The sequence below is a fragment of the Empidonax traillii genome, unplaced genomic scaffold (assembly GCF_003031625.1).
Source record: "Empidonax traillii isolate 1590-97213 ecotype Southwest subspecies unplaced genomic scaffold, ASM303162v1 scaffold3:size4013460, whole genome shotgun sequence".
NCBI classification, from domain to species: Eukaryota; Metazoa; Chordata; class Aves; order Passeriformes; family Tyrannidae; genus Empidonax; species Empidonax traillii.
In genome coordinates, this window is record NW_020955196.1 from 699,213 (window position 1) to 718,139 (window position 18,927).

The 18,927-nt window shown below is 41.3% G+C and overlaps 1 protein-coding gene across 3 annotated transcripts in view; it reads left to right on the forward strand.

The window, feature by feature from the left end:
* Positions 1 to 12,768, forward strand: part of TRIM36 (tripartite motif containing 36) — a 31,385-nt gene extending 18,617 nt beyond the window's left edge. For all 3 annotated transcript variants that reach the window (XM_027906342.1, XM_027906178.1, XM_027906262.1), the window contains 7 exons: positions 2,149 to 2,295; positions 3,349 to 3,444; positions 4,343 to 4,596; positions 5,243 to 5,367; positions 6,221 to 6,514; positions 6,811 to 7,108; positions 11,246 to 12,768. In XM_027906342.1, coding sequence (XP_027762143.1) covers positions 2,149 to 2,295; positions 3,349 to 3,444; positions 4,343 to 4,596; positions 5,243 to 5,367; positions 6,221 to 6,514; positions 6,811 to 7,108; positions 11,246 to 11,600 — 1,569 coding nt within the window. In that variant the 3' untranslated portion in view covers positions 11,601 to 12,768. The remainder of the gene's footprint in view (positions 1 to 2,148; positions 2,296 to 3,348; positions 3,445 to 4,342; positions 4,597 to 5,242; positions 5,368 to 6,220; positions 6,515 to 6,810; positions 7,109 to 11,245) is intronic.
* The last annotated feature ends 6,159 nt before the right edge of the window (positions 12,769 to 18,927 follow it).

Sequence of the window (18,927 nt, forward strand, 5' to 3'; positions counted from 1 at the left end):
TCTTCAGTCTAACATTAATTCCAGTTAAAAATTGGCACGAGCTTCGTACACTTTCCCATGTGCTAGCACACACATTGTATGAAAGGTCCTTTTATGGGATATATGAGAAAGGTGAAAGTTTCCATGCGGTCTTTTAGCTCTTGCTTTAAAATGCTATACAGCTCCTTAAAAACTTTTCTTCTATGGTATATAACCTTTCACAGCTGCAACATTGCTATTTGAAAATACTGAAGGCACCTTGTGATCCTTAGGTATTCCTAAAGCTACCATATGATCTTATACTACATGATGAATTTGGGATTGAAAATCCCAGACTGAATTTGGGATTGAAAATCAGTAGTTGAATTTTGTTGAAGTGGAGCAAAGGGGGAAGAAGTGGTTTAGATTATTCTGACACTGATATGTTGAGTATGTCTGTGAGATTTAGCTTTTTTAAGTAAATGTGAAGAACAGGGAAAAAAAAAAAAAAGAGAAATGTAGTATAGGTAAATCAACTATAGATAGATCTACTTTGTGGAAAAGCTTCCCAACAGCAGTAAGCTGATCTTTACTTTGCTCTTATAGAGACTTCTTTGAGGAATATTTGAGCTTTACATAAAGAAAGAAAGTGCATTTTTCATTGCCCTGCATTCTGAAGACCTGAGCTGAAAGCATGAAATATTTGTTGGTTTCCTAAACAATGTTGACAGTCATCACTTTAATTTTCAATGAGACTGGAGAGCACTTTGTAGTGTGTGTGGTGGGGATGGGAGAAGAACATACTGGGCTGATTGTTTTTGAGTTTTGAGAGAACTAGACAAGGTAGTCTGCTGACCTCTGCTGTCTCTTGGTCTCAGGCTGTAATTCTTGCTTATATGAGGAGATGAATAAAAATACATGTTTTCTGTTAGGTGTGGGTATACACTGCTGTGGAAAAATAACTTCCACAGACTAACTGAATGACTCCAGTTTTTGGAGATGTCTGCCTGCAGAGCTGATTTTCCTGGCAGTTTCCTTCTTTTTTTTTCCCTTTGTTTTTTCCTTCCAAATCCAGTAGTCAGTGATTGCTTGTTGCATATTTGACTTAATGATAGTCTCAGTGTACCAAGGCGCTAGTGAGACTGGTGTCTTTGGGCTTTTCACCATACCTTTACATAACATTTGAGGTTTACAAGTTGGTTTTGGAGAAAATGTGCACTTTTAGCTTGTTATGTCCATATTTGTGCTACTCACAATTTTCTATTTTTGTGCCCTTTCCTGTCCTTTCTGTGTGTGGGCATCTTGAAACTGAAAACTTCCTCAAGAGCTATTTTTTGGTAACTTCTATGGAATAGGTGGTCCAAGTGTTGCCTTGTAGCGCTCTGGAATGAGGCAAAACATTGTTTCTTTTTTTTTTAAACCAATACACACACATACACACCCCTTTTATATGGTTTTATCTGTTGCTTGAACTTGGATTTGAGTGGCACATTTTTTTTTTCTTTTTGAGCAATTATTTCAACATGTTCAGTTTTTGGAAGATGATTTTTTGTGAATACCAGTTTTTTTGCAATGCTGTTTAAGCTGATCGTAGAATTAGCACTCAGTGTGAACAACTTGTAGTTGGAGTCAGCAGAAAGATTGAAATAGTGGAGCCTTTTGTCTTTGAAATAACTGTGGCTGGTGATATGGTTTACTTTGTTGCTCCAAGACTAGTGGCTATGTGGTTTGTCATAGTCTTAGACTTAAACTGTTAGAGTGTTACATCAGCTCTTTAAGAAACAGTTCATATCTGTTTCAAGAGATGCTGGCATGAACTTTTTTGGGTTTTTTGTTTGTTTGTGTGTTTGTTTGACAGGCTGGGTAGGTTATACATTGCATTTACATCTCTGAGCAGGAGTGTAGGGAGCTGGAGGCATGCAAACAACTTGGGCAGGGATTAGCAAAAGGGTTGGTTGCTGTATGGAGGCTACATGGCAAGTTGGGTACACAGACATTGTTAGAGGTAAACCTTGTGAAACTGTGTGACGTTGACAAATATAATATGTGGAAGATAAAACTGACTATAAAGAAAAACCCACTGATGAAATCACAGGCTGCTTTGGGTTGATTGTTTTGATGGTTTGTTGAGCATCTCGGTTTTATTAAGTAAATCTGTATTTTCTCTGCTCTTTTTTCCTCCCTGCCCAGATTTTGATGTGTCCAGAACATGAAATGGAGAGGGTAAACATGTACTGTGAAATCTGCAGAAGGCCTGTTTGTCATCTCTGTAAACTGGGAGGATGTCATGCAAACCATAGAGTAACAACCATGAGCACTGCCTACAAAACCCTTAAGGTAAAAGTAAATATCATTGGACCTGGCCTTAAGAAGAGGAAGAGTGCTGAGCTTCTGGTGTAAGGGCAAACTCCCTCTGGCTGGAAGCCAAGACTTGTGTTTAGAAGACCCTGAACTAGTCTTGAGGCATGCTCTTGTGCAACATTGGTTAATGTACATATTAGTGTGACAAAGTGCGTGTCTACTACACTGTGTTTTCTGTGAGGCTTAAAACATAAACTCTTACAAGTGCTTTCCCCTAATCTTGGGCATTTGTACAGCAGTACATACAATGCAGAAGGTTTAAGCAGTTAATACTTCGCAGTCAATTTTTTTTTTTGTTATAAATATTCTGGTAGCTTGGGGTAACTGATATTTCAGAAGCACTTCTGAAAAGTTTGCATCAGAAGTATCTGTTGGGACCTTGAATGTTTCTGAAGTTGCATAGCTCTTAATTTCCTAAGCACAGCGCAACAGGGAAAACTTGCAAACATTGGTTTGTTAATAAATGATGACTGCTCCTATTTCTTCCTTTTCCTTTTCTTCCTCCCTTGCTGACAGGAGAGCAAAAAAAAACCAAAAACATCAGACTAGCCTGCCTTGTGCTCTTTGGCCTCCTCAGCAGTTTGCAAGGCTTTTCCTGTACACCTGCTAACTCTTGCAGCTAAGGGAGTAGAGAGACACTCATAATAGTCATTTAATCCACTAATTTTTCTAGCATATTTTACTACAAGTGAGTTAATAACTAACAACTCTTTTGTATAAGTTTTATTAATGTCCTGAAGCCTTGTGTTCCTAACCTAAGAGAGGGTGACTCCTGGGTGGCTGGAGGGGAATGAGCCTGCTCACACTGTTGCCTCTTGTCCTTCAAGGCTGTGTCTCCAGTCCTGCTGTCCCTGTGCAGTCACCGCAGGTCACCAAGCAATTCTCCACAGGGTTGCTGCTCATAACTGGTGGCAGGCTGTTGTCCTTGTGGCTATGTAAACTGAGCACTAGCTGGATCACCTGCCTGTGCTGGTTGTCACTTTGTGGTGGATACCCTTATTCTGCCATCTTGCTGTTTTATTTCAACAGGAGAAGCTATCAAAAGATATTGAGTACCTCATCAGTAAGGAGAGCCAGGTGAAAGCTCACATCACACAGCTGGATCTGCTACTGAAAGAAACAGAGGTAAGAGTGGCTTGCAGGTTTTCTGGAGACACAGCAAGGACTCAAAACTGTTTTCAGTGAAGCGTTTCAAACTTCGTTTCTTTTCAGTTAAGTAGTAAAGCAGTTTCTGAACAGATTATGTTAGTAGTGAGTCACACAAGGTGAGACCTAACCCTGTTAGTGTGGGAAACAGGGAAACACACAGAGGAAAGGTAATTTTTGTGTGCTGCTGTAAATTTAAATAAAACAAAGCTTAACTGATACCTTAACCAGTGGCAGGTGCATTGGACGTGCGACACTTGTGTGTTAACAGTGCTGCACCATTTAGACTGCCTGTTTACCATGAGGTCAGAATTAAGGGTAAAATCTCCCTGCAGAAGCGTCACAGCTGGAACCTCACACACAAGCTGAAAAACACAAAAGCAGAAATTGGAGGAGTTCCTGTGTACCTTGATTGCAAATTGCATCTGTGCTTTGCAGTTCCTCTTATCCAGGGTGGTAGTCAGCAGTGGCGCTACAGTTCAGGGGGTATACATGAGAAACTGGGCTGGATCCTCAGTTCAGAGTAATTGAGGAACATGGAAGAGCACCTAGCTCTTGTGCAGGAGGACTTCAGAGACTGACCTGTTTTTAAGTGCTTTTTCGTGAGCTGTTTTGACAAATGTAATGCATAACGCACGACATAATCAGGGGAATACTTTCCTGCTCTTCATTCTCTGTGTTAAGACAGTAAATGCTGACTAGCTTGGGTGCAGTGCTGATCTAACTTTCAGTGCTGAAGAGCATAACAAAGCTCATTAGTGTTGTCTGTGAAATGGATGATTAGATTACTATGATACCTTGAACAAACTTTAGTATATTTCTGTACAGAGCCACAGTGCTGTGGAATCTCTCTAAAATGTCTTTTGTTTGCTCCTAGTGCAACAGTGAAAGAGCTAAACAAGAAGCATCTCAGAGTTTTGAGAAATTATATCATGTCCTGGAAGAGAAGAAATCTGCAGCTCTTAGGGCAATTGAAACTTCTAAGAATATAAGGCTGGAAAAATTACAAACGCAAGTGGAAGAGTATCAAGGGCTCCTGGAAAATAATGGCCTTGTAGGATATGCTCAAGAAGTGCTTAAAGAAACTGATCCCTCTTGTTTTGTTCAAACAGCAAAACAACTTCATGTCAGGTATCTTAAATATCTTATGTTTGAGATACAGGTACTGTTCCAGGACTTCTGTGCAGCTTTGCTCTTTTGACACCTGCTAGCAAAGTACTGAATACAGTACCTTGTACTGCAGAGGCTCAGGAAATGGTCCTGGTAGTGTTCAGTCGAAATTACTACAGTAGAGTGTGCATTAGGAAACAACACAGAGGAGAGGAAGGGCTCTGTCCTGCAACAGTGCCTAGCCCTGTTCAGTTGGACTGCAGTGGAAGGGTAGTCTGTTTGGCTCCCTGACAAATTCCTTTGCTCAGAGATTGTATCAGGTACTTGCAAGTTAATCTAGCAGGTTTCTTCTGGCTTTAAGCTCTTTGATATTTATGTTCTCCACTAACCCTTCACATCTATTTTGTTCTTTGAACATAATGCTCCAAATTGTTTAAATGCTTTCCCAGCTGAACAATTACCTGTTCATTATATTTACACTGATGTACAAAAGGCCTTTAAATTTTGCATTTGAATTCTGTCTAGAGAGACAAAAATTTCTGGGAGATGTCAGCAAGTGCATGAAAGTGGAACTTTTTTTAAAGAACAAACTAGCATTTTTACTTTAAGGAATGCCTATTTGAATTCCCTTTTCTCTCTTCTGCTATTCTCCTGCTTCTGTTTTCAGAATCCAAAAAGCTACTGAATCTCTGAAGACCTTTAGGCCTGCAGCTGAAACTACTTTTGAAGACTTTGTGGTGGACACTGCTAAGCAAGAAGACATCCTTGGTGACTTGTCCTTCCATTCTAATGGTAAATTCTGAAGGCATCAACTCTTCCTCAAGTTATGACTTTAAGGGCTTCCCTGGAGAAAGGCAAAACTTACACAGGGCAGCAGTTGCAGAGCTCAGTCTTGTGATTTGTGTTGTCCCTTCTGTCTCTGTAATCCTGAAAGCATTACCTGGCAGCATTGTTGTCTTCAGCTCTCATAAAGAAGCTGAGATGCCATTGGATTCAGTACCAGTTTACACTTGCTTCCTTGAGTGCCCCTGGTGGTGCAGTGGCTAAACCACAGCGTTGTCAACGCTGAGATCCGGGTTCGATTCCCGGTTAGGACACTCCCCGGGCAGATGGAGCTCATTAGCCCTGTAAGGCAATCCATCTACATCCTGAGGACCTCGCTGCCACTGTCCAAGTGTGCTTGGCCCCGGCAGATGAACCTCAGGATTAAAGGGTGGGCTCAGTTCCACGCACACTGTGTCTCACCTAAAAAATCCAATGCGCAGGCTGGAAGGTGGAAAGACCTTCCCCGGTTCTTCGTTCACGAAGACTGGCCATTACTTACTTACACTTGCTTCCAAAATATTGTAGTTACATCATACTCGGTCTTCCTAGAAACTCTTTATGGCATGACAGAAAATAATAGGTTTTAATATTTTTTTTTTTTAGCTGCCAGGAAAAAAGGCTTGAGCCTTTCAAAGTAAAAGCAAAAAATGAGGGATTTATTTAAGTGCACGAACAGAGAACCACCCTCATCTGCTCTCTTTAACTGAGTGATTTAGATTCCCTCCTTACTCAGGGCTATAGCCACTCAACAAAGGGGTGTACGGTTAATTCTAAAACAATGTATATCTAAATTTGAGGGTTTTTTTCTTGTTTATTGCAGGTCTAGAAATACCAGAAATCAATGAAGAGCAGAGCAGAATGTACAACAAAGCTCTGATCAGTTGGGAATGCCCTGGGAAGACAGACTCAGCTGACATCTATGTTCTTGAGTATCATAAGCTTAATAGAGATGAGGAGAATGTGACATGGCAGAAGATTGAAGTTTGTGGCCAGACCAAAGTAGTGTCTGATCTAGATGATGACAGCAGCTATGCCTTCAGAGTTCGAGGATATAAAGGGTCCATCTGTAGCCCTTGGAGCCGAGAAGTTATTTTGCGTACACCTCCAGCTTCAGGTATTGGGTTTTCTTATGTCTGCAAGATGGTGATTGTGTGTCTGTCAGTGTTAAGAGCTGTAAGTACTTTCCAGTAGGTCCCAGATGTCCATTACACTGTTACCCATTGCATAAATGTTTAGAAGCACTACTAAAACTTAAGTAGGTAACATACAGAGACTGTTAGCTTGCATGACGTTCCTGGTGGCATTTAAAAGTGAGGAATTCTAATGCCGGTGTGACTTAGAGTGTAGTTTATAAGCTAAGAAAGCCAAATAGTTAACTAAGCAAAATTTTTTGGGGATACTGTTTTTCAGTTTTCAGTTTTCTGTTTGACGACAAATGTGGATACAACAATGAACATCTCCAGCTAAACCCAAGAAGAACCTCTGTGGAAAGTAGGGCTGGATTTCCTTTATTGCTGGGATCTGAGCGCCTGCAGGTTGGATGCTACACAACCCTAGATTACATCATTGGTGACACTGGGATTGCCAAAGGGAAGCACTTCTGGGCCTTTCGTGTGGAAGCCTATTCATACCTGGTGAAAGTGGGAGTTGTTCCTAGCAACAAGATACAGAAATTGTTCCACAGTACCCATGATGTGACCAGTCCAAGGTAAATTGCAGACTCTTGCCTGATGTATATTTTATATAAGGAGATGGCTGTTTAAAAAATAAATTGAGGGCAAGTCTGGTCTCAGTACACAAGGTGAACCTAACCAGTGAAAAGTGGTTTGAAGAATATCGTGTAAGCAAGTCATCCTGTTCATCCCTACTGTTAGCAGAAAGATGTTCTGATTATCCGGAGTCCTATTTTGTTTCTTTTTAGGAAAGAAGTCAGATTCCTGTAGATTTTAAGGTATGACAGTTAAAGCAAGAAGGTTAAAAAACAAACTGTAAGTTCTAAGTTTGAAGCAATACTTAATTATCATTGGTAAGACTTTGCCTTAATTCCCTTAGGGAATTCCCTTTACTAGGTTTGGCAGCCATTCAGAGGTACAATGTTCACTGGGCATATTTGCATATTTTTGCAGTAGCTTGTGTGGTCACAGTGCATTCCAGGTCACTGGCTTATCTCAGGCTATATGCTTACATACAGCACTGGAGTGCTACAGTACTAAGCACAAGCCAGAGTACAGTGGGCAAACCAATAAAAAGATATCCATCTCTCAATTGCAGCTGTAGTAAGCCTGGATGTGTATGGGAACTACAGGCTGGGAGGCTATCTCCTGGGGATTCTTCTTCCGAAATTTAATGAATGTACTTGCTTCCAGCTGTGTAGCACACTGGAAGTGTGTCAGCTCAGTCTTGAGTTGATTAAAGTCAGATGGAGCATTTTTTGCAAAGTGAAAAATTAGATCCAAATTTCTTGATTTCTTTTTCCTTATCTGCACATGTATCTGCAAGACTTTAGCTAACTGCCCTCAAAGCCCCCCAAAACTGAAACCTGTGGAAACTTAGGTAGGGATTGCCTGCACTGAAGAATGTGTGCTTCTTTGGTATGTCTTTATCAGGGGACAGAGGTCAGGAGAAAAATGTGTAGACTGAGCAAATATGGCTAGAACCTTCTTCAGTAACTATCTGGGAAGTTGTCCGGGAAAACCTTGAGACAGAGCACTTAAAAAAAAAAAAAAAAAACAAAATGAAACCACTAAGCTACTATCTTTTGTTGTGAATTTTAAAGATACTATAATATGGTGGCAGTATGGAAAACTCACTGGACATAATTTTGTCTATAAGGATCGGTCATATTTGCTAAATTACTTCTCAAGTCAGCTAATTTACTATACCTATAGGTTCTTTAATGATTGCCTTGCATAAGTACGTTTAGACACATCTGCTTCTTAGTGAAGCCTTTTGTGGTCTTGTCCTTATTAGAGTTAATTGTTTGAAGTTAATTGGTCCAAGTGAGTGTAATCCACCTACTAAATGTGTCTTCCTTCCTGGCTTGGGTATGTGTCACTTGTGTAAGCAAAGCCTGGTGGGAGGAGTCCTGTGACTGTTGTGCCATGTTGGATGTTTGCAGGCTCTTCAGGAGGGAAGGCAGGGCAGGCAAGGCAGTGGGGTGGTGTATGTAATGGAGGGACTGGAGCATATAGAGCTTCCCGTTGGTGATGGCACAATTGAGAACCTATGGGTAAGGATTAAGGGACAAATAAAGCAGGTGTCATCCTGGGAGTCTACTACAGGCCACCCAGCATAGATGACCACGCTGATGAATTATTCTTTAAAGAACCAGGGGACATCTCTCCATCAACTGCACTTGTCCTTAAGGGGGACTTCAGCTTGCCAGATGTTAATAGGGGGCATTACACAGCTAGCACAAACAGGTCCAGAAGATTCCTAAAGCACCTGAATGCCAACCTCATGGTACAGGTACTAAGGGAGCCAAGGGAGCCAACTAGGAAAGGTCCCCTCCTTGATTTGTTCCTTTTTAGTAGCCTTTTAGAGGTCTTGTGACCCTTTTAGAGGGTCTCGTGAATGAAGTGGTGATTGGTAGCTGTGCTGGCCACAGTGACCACAAAGTAATCGAGTTTGAAATCTCTGTTGTGAGGAGGAAAAGTGCCAGCAAAGCTTCAGCTCTGGACAGGAGGAGAACAGACTTCAGACTGCTCAGGGGACTACTGAGTCAGGTCTCCTGGGAAAATGCTATTGAAGATGCTGGTCATTTTTTAAACATCACCTTCTAAGGGCAAAGGGCCAGGCAATTCCAAAAGCAGGCAAGGCAGAAGGCTGGCTTGGCTGAGCAGGGATCTTCTAGAGTTAAGGCAAAAATAGAAAGAGTAATACTAATGAAAGCAATGGTATCATGGTAGGAATGCAGAGCTGCCACTCACTACTGTGGGGAGACAATTCAAAACCTGTTTGGAGTTGAAGCTGGCTAGTATTGTGAGGGATAATAAAGTGAGGTGTTTTTTTAAAAAAATTTAATATCCAAAGGCAGTCAGAAAGATTATTGGCCCATTACAGGATGGGGATGGTTACCTCACTAACAAGGATATAGACAAGGCAGAGGTGTTTCGTGTTTTATTTACCTCAGTTTTCAACTCCAGAGTGATGGGCTCTAGGGGTCCCAGAGATTGAGGACTATGACTGTGAGAATGATCAGCTCCCAGCCAACCTCAAATTTGTGCAGGATTTTCTGTTCCACCTGAATCCCCATAAATCTGTGAGGCTTGAGGGGATTCACCCTTAGGGTACTGAGTTGGTTTGTGTCATTGTGAGATCTCGCTGGTGTTTCCACGGTCTTTAGAGGTCTCAGTCAACTGGTAGCTGTTTAATATCCCGGTTTTTGAGAAGGGCAGGAAGGATAACCCTGGTAACTACAGACCTGTCAGTCTCACTTCAGTGACTGGTAAAATTATGGAGAAGATTATTCTGGGAATTATTGAACAAGACCTGAAGGACAGTGCAGTCCTCAGTCACAGCCAGTTTAGGTTTACCGGGGAAAGTCCTTCTTGAAAAACTTACTTTCCTTTCATAACAAAGGTAACCACCTAGCTGACCAAGGGAAGCCAGTTGTTGTAATCTCCTTGGTTTTCAGTAAGGCTTTTGATACTGTCTCTCCTAGGATCCTTCTGGATGAAACACCCAGTGCACTGCTGCATAAATAAATTGTGTGTTGTGTAAGCAACTGGCTCATGGATTGGGCACAAAGAGTTATAGTGAGTGGGGTAGCAGGAGGCTGGTGACTGGTCACTAGTGAGGTTCCACAGGGCTCTATCCTCAGCCCACTTCTCTTCAATATCTTCTCAAACGACTTGGATGCAGGACTTGAGGGTACATTAAATAAATTTGCTGCTGATACCAAACTGGGAGAAGATGTTTACTCCCTTAAAGGTCTCCTGCAGAGAGATCTCGACAAATTAGAGGTCTAGGCAATCACCAACCCTATGAAGGTTAAGAAAGACACGTGCTGAGTTCTAAACCTGGGACGAGGAAATCCTGGGTGTACAGACAGACTGGGAAATGAGGTGCTGGAAAGCAGTGCCATGGAAAGGGACCTGAGGGTCCTAATCAACAGCAACTCCTAATTAAAAGCAGTGCCCTGGCAGCCAGGAGGGCCAACCATGTCCTGAGGGGCATCAGGCAAAGCATCACCAGCTGGTTGAGGGAGGGGATTGTCCCTCTCTGTTCTGCACTGGTGTGGCCTCACCTCAAGTCCTGTGTGCAGTTTTGGGAACCAAAATACAAAAAAGACATTAAGCTGTTAACATCCAAAGGAGGGCTACAATGTTGAAGGGTCTAGAGGTGAAGCCATATGAGGAGCATCTGAACAAGCATTTGGCTTGTTCAGCCTGGGGAACAGGAGACTGAGGGGAAGTGGAGGGGCAAGTACAAACCTTTTCTTCCTGGTGACCAGTGATAGCACCCAAGGGAACGGCATAAAGCTGTGTTGGGAGGTTTAGGCTGAATATTAGGATAAGGTTCTTCACCCAGAGGGTGGTTGGGCACTGGAACAGGCTCCCCAGCAAAGTGGTCACAGCACCAAACCTGACAGAGTTCAAGAAATGTTTGGACAACACTCTCAGGCACATGGTGTGATTATTGGGGTTTTTCTGTGCAGCACCAAGAGTCAGACTTTGATGATACATGTGTGTCCCTTCAACCTTAGGGTATTCTATGATCCTCTGATATTCTTTGAGGTTTTTGTGGGTGATTGTGTGGTGTTTCCTGTCTTTCAAACATGTTTTTTTCCAGTTCACATCACTTCAGAATTTGACAAATGCACATGGTTGTTTTTCTGTTCCAGATATGAGCAAGACAGTGGTCATGACAGTGGGAGTGAAGATGCCTTCTTTGACTCATCACAGCCTTGCACACTGGTCACTTTAGGAATGAAAAAGTTCTTTATCCCTACTACACCTGCTGCTCCCAAGGATCCAGCAAGCAGAATCCTTCCCCTGCCATCATGCTTGGGCATTTGCCTTGACTGTGACAGAGGCAGGGTAGGGTTTTATGATGCAGGCCGTATGAAATGCCTTTATGAGTGTGAGGTGGATTGCTCTGGCTTAATGTACCCAGCATTTGCTTTAATGGGTGGTGCAGCAGTTCATCTTGAGGAAGCTGTCATAGCAAATTATGGAGAGTACAATGACGACATCTAGCACAGTAATCTCTTCCCATTGCTGTTCCAAGATGCAAAATGAAAGCAGAAGACTTCTACCTTAGTTTTCGGTCCTGATTAATTATATTCTACCTACGTGTTGCTCACAAGCCTTTGGCCTGGGTTTTTTTGAGATAAAGAGTCCAGACACTTTCCACACTAAAGAAATTCTCCTGCCTTTCTTGTCATCTGTGCAGTGCTGTCCTCCACAGACTTTTTTTCAAGGGGGAAGCAGGGAAGAAGTTTGACTAGCAACCAAAATTTACTCTTCAGGACTAGCAACCAAAACTTACTCTTCAGGGGTAGAAATCTGCCTTTTATTTAACTCAAATCCTTACATAGTCAGTTTTGTATTTAATGAAGTCAAAGCTGACAGTTTGTGATTGCCATTCTTCTTTTCAGAAATCTGCCTGAATGCCTCTGAGGGGTCAATGCTTTCCAGTTAAACCTTGAGCACCAGTTGGGCCTTTCAGCACAAAATAGTATTTAAAAAAATACAATATAAAACGGGAAGAAATTAGAAATCAAAAATGCCGTTGAACATTTAAGTTATACTTGGAAAGAGGAGGGTAAACTTGAATCTGATTGCATGTTGTATACCTTTAATGTGATTGTAAGCTGAAACTCAAGTTCTGGCACATGGTGTCATATAGTTGGTGGCCTAATGGTAAGTTTCTTTACTCTTCCAGGCTTTTACTATAAGCTATTTAAAATAATGTGCAATTTTACCTTAAATGTCATAATTTGGAGTCAAAACTCAGAAGTGTTTGCATGTGTGAATAATAGTATCTGGTATTTAAGCAAAAGCAAGGGAGTTACTGACATGAGTAATCATATGTGAACTTGAAAAAAATCAGGTATTTCTTTTAATACTTGCTCTTATAGGTTAATTTTTTATCTAGTAACAGGTTGGGTTTTTCTTAGTAAGATTGCTAAAAGTGCACTGATTAAGTTTTGAGACCTAATTTCTGCCTTAAAGGATGTCTCCCTTCAAATTTCAGTTCCTGTAATGCTAAAAACTGTATCACACAGTATTTTTTCCTAGAATCATAGAAACACAGAATAGCTTGGTTTGGAAGGGACCTTTAAAGACTGTCTAGTTCCAATGCTTATGTCATGGGAGGAGCACCTTCCACTTGAACAGGTTGCTCAAAGCTATGTCCAACCTGACCTTGGGTTTGGACCAGGGATGGGAAACCACAGCTTCCCTGGGAAACCTTCTCCAGTGTCTTAGCACCCTTATTGTTAGAAATTTCTTCCTTATATCCAATCTTAATTTAAACTCTTTTAGTTTAAAAGCATTGCCCCTCATCCTGTCTCTACAGGCCTTGGTAAAAGTTTCTCTCTCTCCCTCTCACTCCGTCTTTCTCTTAAGCCCTTTTTATATATTGAAAGGCTGTCATAAGGTCTATCCAGAGCCTTCTCTTCTCTAGGCTGAACAACTCCAGCTCTCTCAACCTGTCTTCACAGGAAAGGTGTTCCAGTCCTCTGACAATTTTTGTGTTTCTCCTCTGTACTGGGAACCGCAGAGCTGAATGCAGTACTCCAGGTGGGGTCTTGGTAGGACAGAGTGGGAGAATCACCCTGATGGCCACCCAGCAGCCCAGGATACTTTATGCGCTCCAAGCACACATTGCTGATCATGGCCAATTTTTCATCCACCAGGATGATCAAGACCTTCTCTGTAGGGCTGCTCTCCATCCCCCAGTCTGTATTGATACTTGGGATTTGCTGGATCCAGGTGCAGGACCTTGTGCTCAGTCTTGGGGAACCTCACGAGACCCACATCAAGACTGGTACCAGTACAGACCCTTGAGGGACACTGCTCATTACTAGTTTCCACTTGGGCATTGAGCTATTGACTGTGACTCTTTGGATGTGGCTATCCAGCCAATTCCTTATCCACTGAACAGTCCATCCAATCAAACCCATATCTTTCAAGTTTAGAGATAAGAATGTTGTGGAGGATCCTGTCAAAGCCTTACAGAAGTCCAGGTATATGGTATATATACCATATCTTCCCTTATCCACTGATGCAGTCACATGGTCACAGAAGACCATCAGGTGAATCAGGGATGTGAACGCCTGTTGGCTGTCCCTGATTACTTTCTTGTCTTCCATAAGTTTTCACTTATCTTCCAGGTGGATCTGTTACATGATCTTACTGGACATGGAGGTGGGCTGCCTCTATTTATAGAAACCTATATATAAAAAAATAGGTTGCTTCCACTGTCAACTTGTGGAAAAGTAAGGATCTAAAGTGAAGGATGTTTCTCATAAATACTTGGTGCTTTCTAATTTGGGGATATGCTTTCTAATTTGGGGATATGCTTTCTAATTTGGGGATAATGTTGCGTCTTGATGAATGTGTGTGAAGTATGCTTACTAAGTACATGTATACAGCTGTAGAGCTGTGAAATGAGACCTAAAAATCACAATACAGTTAAATGAATGTAGGCCATAATGCAAAACTTTTGTGGGCTTTGCTGTCTGAACTGTTGTACTGATCTGATCTGTACAGATCTACCCTTCCCAGTGTTCTCTATCCTAAGCCTCTGACTGGTAGCCACTGTCAGAAAAAATTGACAGAAATGTTATCTGCTCCAAGGTGAGCATGACAGCCCACCAGGGGCTAGAAAGGCCCAGCAAGTGCAATTTCTTGTCTGGGTCTCACCTGCAAGTGTTTCTGTCTTGGCAATGCTATGTGTGGAAGTGCGCTCCTCAGCTTCAGTGTGGGCTTTGAAAAGAAACATGAAAGAAAACACTTTCATGTCCCAGGCAGCAGATGTGAAGCAAGGGATATCTTCTGGAATTTTCTCCTGCAGGAGAAAAGGCAAGTTGTCCCCCACTAGTTATCCTTTAGGTAATTTCTTTTGTGATAGGTGATTATCATCATAGCCTTTCATTTCCATCATTCCTTCTCCTTCATCTTTCCTGTTGCTGGATTGAAGCCATTGCCCTCTTCTCTGAGGGTGACTGAAGAAGCCCTCCATAAGACACTCTGTTGCTGTGAGGGATGAAAACATTTTGAGTTTTCCTTCTTTCCATAACTCTAAAACTGTATTTGCCTTTTTTAGCTGGTACTAAGCTGATGTTGATGAAGATTCTTCTCCCTTGTTTTCCATGCAATCCTGATGTTTAGTTGTAAACAAACTTTGCACATAGGGGTTTCCCCACCTGGTGTGTTGTTTTGCATTTGTTAATGTTGATAATACTTATTTTCCTAGTCACTCAGTTCTGAGGGCCTTCTGCAGCTCTTCAGTCACTTCTAGACCTGGATGTTCCTGAGTAGCTTCAGAGGTAACACAAACATGACCTTTTTTTTCGTTTGTTTGTTTGTTTCTAGGTCTTGGAGTAAATTAAGTTGTAATAAGACACAACAAGTCTTTCTGCTTTTAAAACTTTTCCTTCCTCCTACTATTTTTACCCTTCAGTATTTATTAAACCATGAGTCAAACACTGAAAACTCTTACATATTGGTACACTTTGTTGAGTAAGTGACACTTGTTTGAGTGCAGCGGTCACATAGACCCAGGAGAAGGGATTCTCACTTCAGTAGCTGTGACTTCTCCTATTGTACAATTGGCATTTGTTGGTTCATCTACCAAACCTAACATTGGCTTAAAGCTATATCATAGGGTTGAATTTTCCAATTTCTTGTTTCCAGACCAAATTTCCCTCCTTAGAGAAATGTTTTACTTTTGATTCCTGAGTTTCAGAAATTGGTCTAAATTAGAGGGTTTATGTCATGGTTAGCACTCCACAGTTTCACCTTTACAGTCTTTATGAGCATCTGGATCAGTATCACCAGATAAAGGCCTTTTGCTACTTTATGGAAATATTTGTAAGTGGAACACTCTATCTTAGATATGAAGACAGTGTCTCAGACTCATTGATTTATAAAAGGGGATTACTGGTTTGAGGATATAGAAATAAGACATTAAAAATTTAAGGGTGGTTTTTTTCCTACTATAGTTCTAAATTTATTTAGGATGTGTTCTGCTATGCAATTACTTACTCTACGGGACAGAAACTGATGCTACTTTAAATATTTATCTACCTTTTGATATATCTGTTTGTATTTATCTCATTCTGAGTTTAAAAATTGGATTGGCTTTTGGTGTTACTTGAACACTACTTAGTATGCATTCCAGACAGTACTCTTTGGTGCTTACTTCAGCTTATTAAATAAAAAAAAACACACTGTCAAGAGGCACTGACAACATGCTGTGATATTTTTTTCCACTACCATGGAAGCGTCAACTTTCAAAAATGCAGTTCAGCAGTACTTGCCTATCCAGATAATTATTTTTTCAAGTTTATCCCTATGAAACAGCACTTTACAATGTAGACTAAGCTAAAAATGGTGTGGTAATGTGTGGATCTTTGTGCAATATAGCTGTTTGGTGACTATGGTGTGACTTGCAAAGCTTCATGCAGGTGTGAATCATGTAAACACTTTTTAGATAATCTAAAGCTTTAACAGAAAGGCCTTGTTTAAAAATAATCTGAAATGTAAAAGTGGTGTCTTGTTTTTTTTTAATAAAAGTTGAAAATACAGTATCTTAGTAATTCACATTATTACATCCCAGCTCTGAAATACCCTTGTTGAAATAATGTTACAATACATGACAATAGGTTACTTGAGGGGAGAAAGCACTGATTTTGGTTCTTGGGTCTGCCCATATACCAGTACCTCTGATTTTAGGAGGACTAAAGAGTCTAGTTTGGACTAAGTGCCAGGCTTTTACTTAAGATGCTGATGTTAGGAACTTGGCTGCCTGAGCCTCCTTCCCCTGTCAGGAAAAGAAAATGTGCCTCCAGAAGGAACTTGGCTCTTGGGCATTTTCAAGGGGACCTACACATTCCCCAGCAGAGGAAGCAGATGGTACTTGGCTCTCCAACCTGAGCAGCTCTGCCAAGAAACGTCAGGTTGGATGGACCTGCCTTACTCTGCAGTTCTGAAAATTAGTACCACTGCTTAAATCCACATACCTTTGAAAAATTCAGTATTTACATTTGTCAATGATGCTGTTTGCAGGATGTTTTAAAGTTCCATCCTCTGGTGGTTGCTGCCTCCAGGCCAGCTGTGTGAGCTGTGATAGGGGCTGTATTCACAGGCAATGTCCTGTGAGCTGTGTTAGTGCAGTTAAAGCAGTCAATGCACTATGTGTCTACTTCTGGCTGTCCACATTTCTCTAACTGGTAGTATAGATGAGAAGATGACTAGAATACTGATATTTTTCACCTGCTTCACCAGGGCTTTATAGTCTTCCTTGATCCTGCCCATTTTTTGGCTTGTGACACCATTTGTACCCACATGAAACAATAGTAGTGGGTGGTAGCCCATGGTCTTGACAAGTTGGGGTACTCTCTTGGCAACATCACAGATCTTAGGCCCTGGTAGGCAGCATACTTCTTGTGCCTCTCCATCAGGCTGGCAGATGGGTGCCTTAGCACTCCTTAACAGAGTCACCTTACCAGCAACTTTTTGATTTGACTGCCATCCTCAAGGCTGTAATTCAAAGGTGTAATGACAGGTTTGTTTATTGCTTGAGGCATAGTAAAACTGCCACTGTAGAGACAGAAGGGTAGCTGAGGAAGCACTTGAAAAAGGCCTGTGCTGAAGAATATTCTGAGTGCCCCATCAACACATGAATGCACAGCTGTCTCCTGCTTCCTGGGGTGCTTGCCATCAGGGGAAGGCGCAGATGATCTTTGGCTCAGCTCCTATTCAGTACCAAGTTTCTGAAAGCTTATTTTGAGGTTCAGAAAAACAAACGATGCATCTGTGTGAGAGGGAATTTCAGTTTGCACTAGAGTCTCAAATTAGAAAGAAGAGGCTTTGACTTAGCCTGAAGGATATTTCTAGCTCCTTGGCAAAATTGTAAGGCTTTTTGTGTATTTATTGCCCAACTATAAACATTGCACTGAGCAAATCCAACTTGGCCTGAAAGGATCCATTTGTTCTTAGCTAGCCTGCCTGGTTTGACAGGCTTAGTCCTTGTTCTTAACCCTTTTATTCCTCCTGCCTCCTGTCTCCCATAAGATATTTGCAAGGGAGAAGTGGGGGGCTCAAGCAGTCTAAAAAAAATACTTTTCTCAAAATTAATTTTCTACTGTGTGTGTATTAAATTCTCTTCTCTCTTTCTCTATATCATGCCTGTATCAGTTCAGCTTTGGTGCAGTTATTGGATTTTTGCTGCTCTTTTCTCAGACCTGAACACAACTACAGCAGCAGTATCTTCTCATCCTCTGTTCACTTAATGATATGGGAAGGAATTAAAAAAAAATACAGAGCTATACTTTTATACTTGTAGAGATACAGCCTATCAGATGAAGGTGGAGAGAAAGTGTCCTGGGTAGATAAAAAACCTCAGAGTGGGGGAAAAAAAAATAAAATTAGAGAACAGGAAAAAGAACTGTTTTCTCTCTCAAACTCTGGTGGCTCTCCCTGGATGGTTGAGCAGGAAAGGGAGCCAGGCAGGCAGAGGAAGTTTCCAGTGGTGCTGCTAAACATGGACAACCTGCAGAACCACTTGGCAGGTTGTCCAGAAGTGACTGTTGCTGGGGTTGGTGGGGGTGGTGCAGCCCACCACGGCAACTTGGTGGGCTAAAACAGGGAAACGTTCTGTGTGTTTCTCCCAGTTTCTTCCTAAATGGCATCCTATGCAAATGACATTTCTGGCTGAGCTTAAAAAAAAAAAAAAAAAAAAAAAAAAAGTCATGTTTAAATTCTGTGATGATCTCAAAAAAAAACCCCTTTTCTTCATATCTATCTATCTATCTATTCTTTCCTAAAAAGATAACTGTGGCATAGCTTTTAAGGGTAAAATTTTTAGTAAAGCAATTTAAATGAGTCATCCTACTTTGCTATATATTATGCCACAGAACCACCATAACTGAACTGGTGGAAGGAAAAAATTTCCTGTAAGAAAAAGTCTCATAAATACTTGTTAAAAACTGAGGTAAACCATGAATGATGATTAAAAACTGAGAATTCATTTGAGAAGTCATTTCAAAAGAGAATTGCAGGACTAACTGCTTGACTGGGGAAAAGGATTCATTTCATTCCTCACTGAACCTACATCTAGACATCTAGATATATGCATTCATATTTGTGCTTTAGTGCATGTATCTTTTTTCCAGGAAGTTCCTTGGCTGTCCATGAAATTTTTAGGAAGTTCAGAAGACACTGAGACTCATTCAGATAATATCAAGAATTGTTCTTAGGCCCATCTTATTCAGGCTTTTGCATAATGCTGAATTAAGTGTGCTCACTGCATCCAAGTATTTAGACTATTGAGGTGGCAGGGGATGGTCATTTC